The sequence below is a fragment of the Pundamilia nyererei genome, unplaced genomic scaffold, assembly GCF_000239375.1.
Source record: "Pundamilia nyererei isolate P.nyererei 1_Seehausen unplaced genomic scaffold, PunNye1.0 scaffold00193, whole genome shotgun sequence".
NCBI classification, from domain to species: Eukaryota; Metazoa; Chordata; class Actinopteri; order Cichliformes; family Cichlidae; genus Pundamilia; species Pundamilia nyererei.
Genome location: NW_005187594.1, coordinates 602,932 through 611,584, shown reverse-complemented (window position 1 = coordinate 611,584; position 8,653 = coordinate 602,932). Strand labels below are relative to the sequence as shown.

Here is an 8,653-nt window from a genome sequence, read left to right as displayed (position 1 = left end):
CACACACACACACACACACACACACACACACAAAAACTCCCCTCCCTTCTCTCCCCTCTCCTCTTCCTGTAGCTATACAACCCCAGCTTTCCACCTTGCCAAACCCTCTGCAGCCTTACACAGTAACCAAACAGCTCTCTCTGAAACTTACAACTCGTCCATCTTTAACGTCCATACATACAAACGCAAAAGGTACCGTTCAAAACACGGTCAGAGGTCAGGACAGGCAGGGCCAGCGCCCCCTGCACTGAGACGTGTGGAATATAAAGAAGGAATTGAACCTTCATTCTTTTAGTTAAGGGACTGACACCCCCACCCCACCTCCTTCAAATAGCCCAAAGGGCTTGTTCCTTCAGAACAGCCGCCACTCCCACACAAACACACACACACACCCTCCTTGAGGTTCAGAAGCAACTGCAGGAGAGCAGTTTTAAGACGTTTAAACGTATGTACTCTGGCAACTTTCTTTTAAACACGTGTAGAAACGCGAGCACCCCCGAAACCTTTTACTTCCACGTTAGAATCACAATAAATAGGAAACATTCAAAACGGTATCAAAACAAGCAGCTTATTGAGTGAAAGTAGATAAAAAATAAAATATATGCTGGAATCTATTATTTTGAGTGTTTTTGCCCAAATGCGCACGTCGCCAGAAAACGCCTGGTTCGTTGCCCCACAGTCTTTGTTTGACAACTGGAGGATTTTAAACATTTACAAAATAATTTCGTAAAATCAGCGTTTGCTCAAACAGCTCGCACACGCTTGTATGCTGGAGATGAGCAGATGTTTTTCATAAATATTTAAACGCGATCATTTTGCGACATAATTTGGATAATTTAGCTCTGGCTGACGGACTGCACGAACAGCCATTTTAAGAAAGGGCTTCCACAAATTTCACAGTTTTCCGTCATGTTAATATTTTTCTAATTTTTTAAAATTTACTTACATTTAAAAGAAAAGCACACACACACACACACACACACTGGAACACGTGATGTAGGCCACGGGGCGACCCGGGCGCTGACGACACCCAAAGTGACACACTGTGGAAAAAAAGAATAAGGAGCAATCTGTACAGTGGCTGCTTCATTCAAGGCTTCGCCATTTTGCCCTCCATGCCTGACGTGGTGCAACTCCTCTTTGCGTGGACGCACCACGTGTTGTGAAGCCACGAAGGGCCACAAGCTCGTCCCACGGTACCCCCGCACCCACCCACTCACAAATCACCTTTATTGTGGCTCTTTAAGGTGATCACAGTCAAGATCTGGGACTCTTCACGCACCCGCTAAGACACCTGAAGGCATTACAGCCATGTTAGCTCCGTGTGTAAGGCGAGTTTGGCAATAAGTGACCACACTCGGCCCCACTCATCCACACAAAGACCACGCTGCTGGGATGTGTGTGCCACAGCCATGTTGCAACGTTTTTACTCTGCTTTCGTGGCGCAGGGCGGGCGCCCCAAAAGCCAGCTTAGTTTGAAATATTCGGCCTTTTTCATACAAAATCCCACGAAGAGTGATTACGCCAAATCGTAGCATTTATTAAAAGGCAACAAGTGTGGAAATGGGGTGGAATCTTCTACATTTCCTGGCCATTTTGGCTCATGGTGAATACGCACACACACATACATACGCACACATGTGGCCAAATGGCGGAACATGGAGAACTGTGCTCAACTCGTATGTGTGCCAAAGGTTACGGGCATAAATGATGGGCTATAAGAGAATTGCATAGTGCTGTTTGAATGAAGCAGGTCAAATGAGCACAATGGACACCAGTTAGAGCTACTACTGAACCGCAGAAATTTCATTGACACTCACCCAATTACAAAGAAGCCACAGCTACAGGTACACTATCAGGCTGCCACATAAATGTGTCCGAGTTGGCGTGAAGCAAAAGGTATTTAAATGTGAAATATTCACACCCAGCACCTATTCTGGGTTAAAACGAGCATTATATATTTAAAAGAAATACTACAATTACTAAACAGCACAGCTGTGTTTTAATTGGAAAGACGTGTTATTAATTTAACTAAAAAAATAAAATAACAGCTCCATTAAATCAATTTCCTCGTCAAATACATTCTAAAAGAAACCTATAAACGAAATAAAATAATCAACACACCGCATTTCCGTCACAACTCACAGCATCATTAAAAACTGATTTGTTTTCAGAGTGTGAACGTTAAACCGAAGAGTTTTAATAAAAGCAAAAAGCGAATATTATCCATGCACACGTTAAAGCACTGAAAGGTTGTCCAACACGTGAAACCACACCACTATACATTTATAAAATACATATGTGCCAGTGCATTTTTAAAATCGTGTTAAAGAAATTGTGTAGTGGCTGTAGTGTAAGGAAAGAGTAACTACATAAAAGGCTGGGCCTAGAGCATATAGTAAACCACAGGACGTGCTCACATCAACACTGCGACTTTACGAAGAACCTATATCTACGTGCTTGTTGAGCTCACTCTAAAAACACAGCAGCATTTTAAAAGGACGAGTAAAAATCCAACCACACTGCACAGAACGGCAGGCACCTAGCTAAAGCTGTCACAGTTCAGCTCCACAGCAATGGCCGACAAAGTTGAGGGTCCACGCTACACTGCCACACCAACAAACACAGCCAAGCTAGCCACTGCTAGCCTCACAATGGCTTCTAACGTCAAGTGGGCGCAAGGGCCGAAATCTGTGTCCCACTAATAGCAAATCATTCAGTGAAGTCGTTGTTTTCACTTATTACCCCATGAGAGAAAGACCCACATAAGGTGATGCAACACATGAAAGGTTTTTTCCCCTTTTCTTTTTGAGAAAGGAGGGGGAGGGGTGATACAAGTGCTCAATGTACCTTTGCTTCTTGGGGACGGAGTGTTCGACCTCAATACGTTTCCCATGAAGTTCCACTTTACCTGAAAAAAGGAAAACTGGTTCAGAACAAAGTGTGGCTAAATGCTAACTGTGTACTAGCTGCAAAGGCCTACGAAGGGAATCTACTGTATTCAGGGAACACAGTGTGGGTTGCCTTGCGGTTCACTTATTTCCAATTAAACCTGGTGATCTTCCAAGCACTCATGAAAAGTACTAAGAAGCAGTTATGTTGAAAGTGCTCAAAACATGCCCTAAAGTCGGGGAGCAAGTGAATAGTGTACATCACGTCACTTTCCGTCTGCTTGAATCCCTCAGAAATGCCAAGCGATAACTATACGTTTATCAGTTTAACTCTGAGTGGCAGTTAAAAGGTTTCAAGCCCACATGGTTGTAGTGTGAGAGGGTTGTTTGGAGAGTTTGGTGAGGGTTGAGGAAGGATCAGAGGGAGCTGACTGGCATGGCGACCTTGCCTCCTCACGTTACATGTGTAGGGAACCATGAGAAATGGGCCACAGAGCTGTCGCCACGCAGGAAAGCGAGCTGTACCATAGCAGGGTAGGTTTGTGTAAATTCTGGGTTGGTCTGAGGCCAGGTTTGGTAAGGGCTAATTTATTTGTTTCTGCCTTTGTCATAGTGGACTCCCGGCTTAAAGGGGGAGGGGAAGCAGCAAGGCTTCATCCTATATCACAAGAGAGTAGGCTACTCTATCCAGTGCTCAGGGGTGCAAGATATTAAAACGCCTACCAGAAGCACGCATTAGCTTGAAATGCACGTGTCATAATTAGCACAGTACTGTTAGAATCTCCTTTGATAAATTACAACGATATCAAGGAAAGCTTCACCAATGGCTGTGTTTTACAGTATAGCTTTACACTACGTGCGCCCCCCCTCCTGCAAAAGTTGAATGGCTCCCGTGGGTGTGTAGCTTTCCACACACTAATATTCCTTATTCTAACACCAATAAAATAATTTCAGGAATTTATGTATTTATTTAATCTCGCGTGGAGCCTCGGGAGGCGAACGGATAATAAAACTGGGATACACCGCTGAAGGTGAGCATGCAACCGGCGTCTACGGCTTCCCTATATATAGAATGAATGAAATTAAAGGTGGAAATAAGAGAAGGCTTTTTTTGGTGACTTGTAGTCCACCTTAACTCACCAGAAAATGTCTCGATAGCCTTCATGGCCCAGTGATCGTCCGGACAATCCACAAACGCATAGCCGGTTTTCATTAGAAACTGTCCGGTGTATGGGATCTTGTGTTCGTCAAAGGTTTTTCCTAAGTCCTCGGCAGTCACGCTTTCGCCTAGATTCCCAATGTATAGCTTGTGCATTGTGGAAATTGTTTTCCCGAGCCCAAAAAAGGAAAACAAAAAACAAAGCCCAGAATAACTAAAGATTGGAGCCAGCAAAAAGTTTCTGCTGAATGTGCTAATAGCGCAACAAGATATTGTCACACTTGCCACTCAAACAGAAAGTGTAAATCACGCTAGAGGACAAAAGTACGAAATAAATTTGAATTCACGATGACAAATTCAAATAAAAAAAATGTAAAAAAGTAGAATCAGGTGGTAACGTTGAATATTGCTGTAAATCCAGTTGAATAAGTGGAGCAGGAGAAGAAATGAAACCCCCTGACTTGCAGCCGGCCCCAACAGACGAATAAAGCAGCAGCCTATAGCCTCTATCGCGCTGTGGAGGAGGTGGGTTGGACTGGGTCTGATGATGGGTCTATGGCAGAAGAGTGGGAAAAACTATGGCGGGATCAGATCGGGAGAAATGTTTTCCTCTCTCTCTCCGCCTCTCTCTCTAGTTTTCTATCCTTCCCTCTTTCGGCGATCCGCCTGCTGCCGGCAGAGGGGTGACGCCGCCCCTCGTCGACTCCAATTCACGTTTTTTTTGTGTGAGAGAGGAAACCACGTGGTGTAGTTGGAGTAGGTAAGCAAGGCGGAAGGGAGGGGGCATCCCCCTCTCATCCCAGGGTTTTCACCAGATGAGCGCGTGTGCGTATGTGCGCGCGCATGGTAACAGAAGCTGAGACTCCCAATTCCGTGCTGTACAGTAGTGGACAACAGTACAGTTTGCGTGTTTTCCTGAGCGGTGGGGGTATGCATCACGATGTACATGTGGACACCCGCGCTTAATGCGGGCGAATATGGAGAATTGCAGCTAAAAGCTGATAGCGGACAGCGTGTGAGCGTCTACTTTGTTGGTATTTATTTTGTTGGGGGGTATTTCCTCCACCCTTCAGTCTAGTGGAAGGCCTCGGTGGCCGTAGCCGTTTTACATTTAAATAACAAGGCACCGCCCGCTCATTCTACTGCGTAGCACCCCCACCCCTGTTGTTGCTGTTCCCGCCCTCTGGATGGGTATGATTTGTGCTAAAGTTAAAGAAGTTGTCTTCGTGACGTTACATAAATGACCTATGGTGAACCCATGGTGGCTGTCAAACAGCGGGACGGGGCCTCCATTTTGTTTTAGGGGCCACAAGTGTGCTGTAGTAAGATAGTAGTCAACCCATGTCCTTGTTTTCATACGTCGCCGCCAGGGTCCTTTTCCCCACCAACTGGAACAATGTGTCAGCTATGGCGTCGATGCATTACAACCAGGTACACTCTCGTAGTTCGTCTCGCTTTAAACACTTTACTGTGTGTTGTAGTTTCCCTGTGAGGTCATGGCTCCCAACAGGCGATACCCAGAGTTAAAGTACAGCGGGAACATGGCGCGCTAGCCTCTTCTCCAGCAATTTCTGCACATTTCTCGGTGTGAGGCGCACAGGAAGTAATACCATGGCGAAGTCGCTCGCTACGCTTCACACGCACACTGCGCGCCCCTCTGGGTGGATGTCTCCTCAAAATGGAGGCAGTGCGTGATGCAGGCCTGCCTCTCCCCCACTCACTCATCACGCTGGAGTTTGGCTGTGGATATCGGCTCCCTTCTCTCCAGGTTGTGCCAGTCTCGTCTCATGGTTTTCTAATTTTGACGGGCTTGGTCTTGGCTTTTAAAGGGCCCCCTTTTCTCTGTGCACGAGGTTTGGACTTTTTAGCCATACTGCACACGCCCGGGGGGATACGTGGCACTCTGGTGAAGCTTGCTTTGGTTAGAAAATGGCTTCCACTCACAAAATGGATTCAAACCCTCAAAGAGAAATGGAGCTCTCGCCAGTAACTGTTGAATCATCAGGAGTGGGTTTTTTTGTTTGTTTTTGTTTTTTTACATTAAATCTGAAAAGCACATCACATATTTCCCTTTTTTTTTAAACTAGGCCTACTGGCTGTATTTTGTAACAATACATTTAATCAGTGTCCACTTTTTCCTCAGTGTCGTTTGACATTTAGTTTAGTACAGCGATGGTTAAAAACATCTGTACTTACATATTCCTTTCAGAACAAATTTGTCACCAGTTTTAATTCAAAGTCAGATTAAGTCCACAACTGTTTGTCTCAATCACAGACAGACATCAGTCACAACAAGCATTTATTGGAGTTGAGCTGCATTTAAAAACAAATGTTAAAGTGCTCAGTGTGCCATAGTGCCTTAGTTCACCTTAACTCAGCAGGAAACGTCACAATAGCCTTGGTGGGGTTTTGTCCTGAGATGGATAAGGCACAAAGGACACCCCCACCCAACCCCCACATGTCCATTAAAGCCTCAGCTGTGATTAAGACCAGGAACTAAAACCTGGCCTTCCATACGTGCTGTTTAAGATTCAAACATAATCTCGTGTGTTTGTTGTGCAGCGTTAAAACGCACACCTTTATGCTTTATGGACATTATTTTTTAAAACAGAATTGTTTGTTTGGCTGACGAGGTGAACGTTGTTTTTATGAAGTCAAACCTCTAAAATCCAACTTTTCATTGTATCAGAGTTAAAATGTTAAACGATACTTTTTCTTTAGTGTGTGTGGGGTTGTTACACTGTCTAGATACTCTCAGCCGTCTCAGAGCGTATGTCCCCTGTATTCAGTTTATATAATAGTGTCCTCCTGTGCTTACCTGGAGCTGAAGCATCTAAATGAAAATGCAGAGTAATTAAGTTGATGAACTTCACTGCTAACCACCAGATTCCTCCTACAAATCAACAAATGCCTTCCTTTGTTCTCTGAAACTTTCTAAAAACTGTATCACAAGATCCTGTCTGCAGTTACTCTTCTGTGTGTGTGTGTGTGTGTGTGTGTGTGTGTGTTGGAGGCAGAAGGGTTGATGGGCGGAGGTCAGATGCAATAGAGGAACTGCAGGAGGAGGGGAACAGGCTGAGGAAATGTGAATGAGTAAATCTCTCATTTATTTCCTGCCACACTTGTAATGTGAGATCACTGCATTGCAGGTGATACAGTCGTTCTTTAAAATCACCCGGATGGACAAATGATGATGTTTGATTTTTGGAACTAACTTTGTGAAGACACATTTCAGAAACAGCCACATTCCAGTGGAAGTTCAGTTAGCTGCTGTGTATCCCTGATCGTCAGCAGCCGGCAAAAGACGAATTCCAGTCAGAGCTGAACCATCGCAGGAACCTCGTTCCACTTTGAACTGAAAGTTTAGATCTCTAATTACATTAATTGCAACCCTTTAAGTGTGAGGTGAAAATAGGAATTATTGTAATCTGCTCGCTGTTAAAAATCAAAACCATCAGTGTGTGTGTCTATAAAAGCCCACTCTGTGCCACTGAGCTACAGGGGGAAACCTGTGCATCAGTCAGCTAAACAATCCCAGCCTAACAAATGTGCACGGGCCTAAAAGCTGCAGGTAAAGTGTTTGTTAGAGATGCAGGAAGACGTTGTTGTCTCAGTGTTTTCATGAAGCCTGAGGAGCAACCAGAGCAGCCCTTTAATGAGTGTTTTTACGTATGATGCTGTCGGAATAAGGCAAGCTGCAAAATCCCCAACATGAAGTTTCCATTCATCACTTAAAAAAACAAAATACACAATCACTGTTCTGAGAGGCTGCGAGGGCATTTATGCCCAAAACGTTCAAGAAGAAAAGTCGGACCTCTCGCCTGCTTTGTGCCCGTTTTAGGCCCAGTGCTGCTCCTTGCAGAGCCTGCAGGTAGGAAACGTCTTGTTTCAGCATCTTTGTGGAGAAAACAAAAAGACAAACAACAGTCCTCATTACTGTAATGATGAGTTTGCTCAGGCAGGAAAAGAGGAGACCTTGTTCAAAATCAAATAATGAGGTCTGAGCCTTTATTTATTTATTTATTTGCCTTTTTTCAGAAATGAGCAACAGAGTTTGACCGCAGATTCCAGTTTTCTCTACAAAGTCAGCTAAATATGCTCTTCGTAAAGCTCGGGCCCTCTGCTTGCCAATTTCCAAATATCAGATGCGTAACATTTTTGCTATTAAATGTAAAGCGAGCACTCTTTCATTCACACTGTATAATAGTCATTCGGTTTCTGTCACGTTTGAAGAGTTTCAGTTAGGCTTCTTCCACCACTTCCTTCTTAGTGCCCTCTCTCTCTCTCTCTGGGTTAGCACAGAGCAAACATGCATGTCAGTCATGTGTCACAGCTCTTCCTGTCTGCAGTTCAAAACACATCTCTGCAGATGATCTCCATGCTATCTGCTGCACACGCACAGTCGATAGAGGATGTGCTGCTGCTGGATTAATGAGATCCACCATCAGTGTGCACAGCCTGCACGTTAGTCCTGTTCATCTCAGCATTTCTCCCCATTGCTTCTTCCCCGTGTTGCCTTTCATAATTATGACCTCAGACTTACTTTCCAGCTGCTCTGACCTCTGGCCTCGTTGCTGTTTGCTGCTGGCTGATTGGGACTATT

At 44.6% G+C, this 8,653-nt stretch overlaps 1 protein-coding gene across 1 annotated transcript in view; it reads right to left on the bottom strand.

Annotated features, from left to right (window-relative positions):
• Window positions 1–4,793, bottom strand: part of igf2bp1 (insulin-like growth factor 2 mRNA binding protein 1) — a 42,776-nt gene extending 37,983 nt beyond the window's left edge. Inside the window, exons 1-2 of the mRNA XM_005747301.2 lie at window positions 4,032–4,793; window positions 2,851–2,911 (exon numbers count right to left, since the gene is read on the bottom strand). Coding sequence (XP_005747358.1) covers window positions 2,851–2,911; window positions 4,032–4,206 — 236 coding nt within the window. The 5' untranslated portion in view covers window positions 4,207–4,793. The remainder of the gene's footprint in view (window positions 1–2,850; window positions 2,912–4,031) is intronic.
• Between the last annotated feature and the right edge of the window lie 3,860 nt (window positions 4,794–8,653).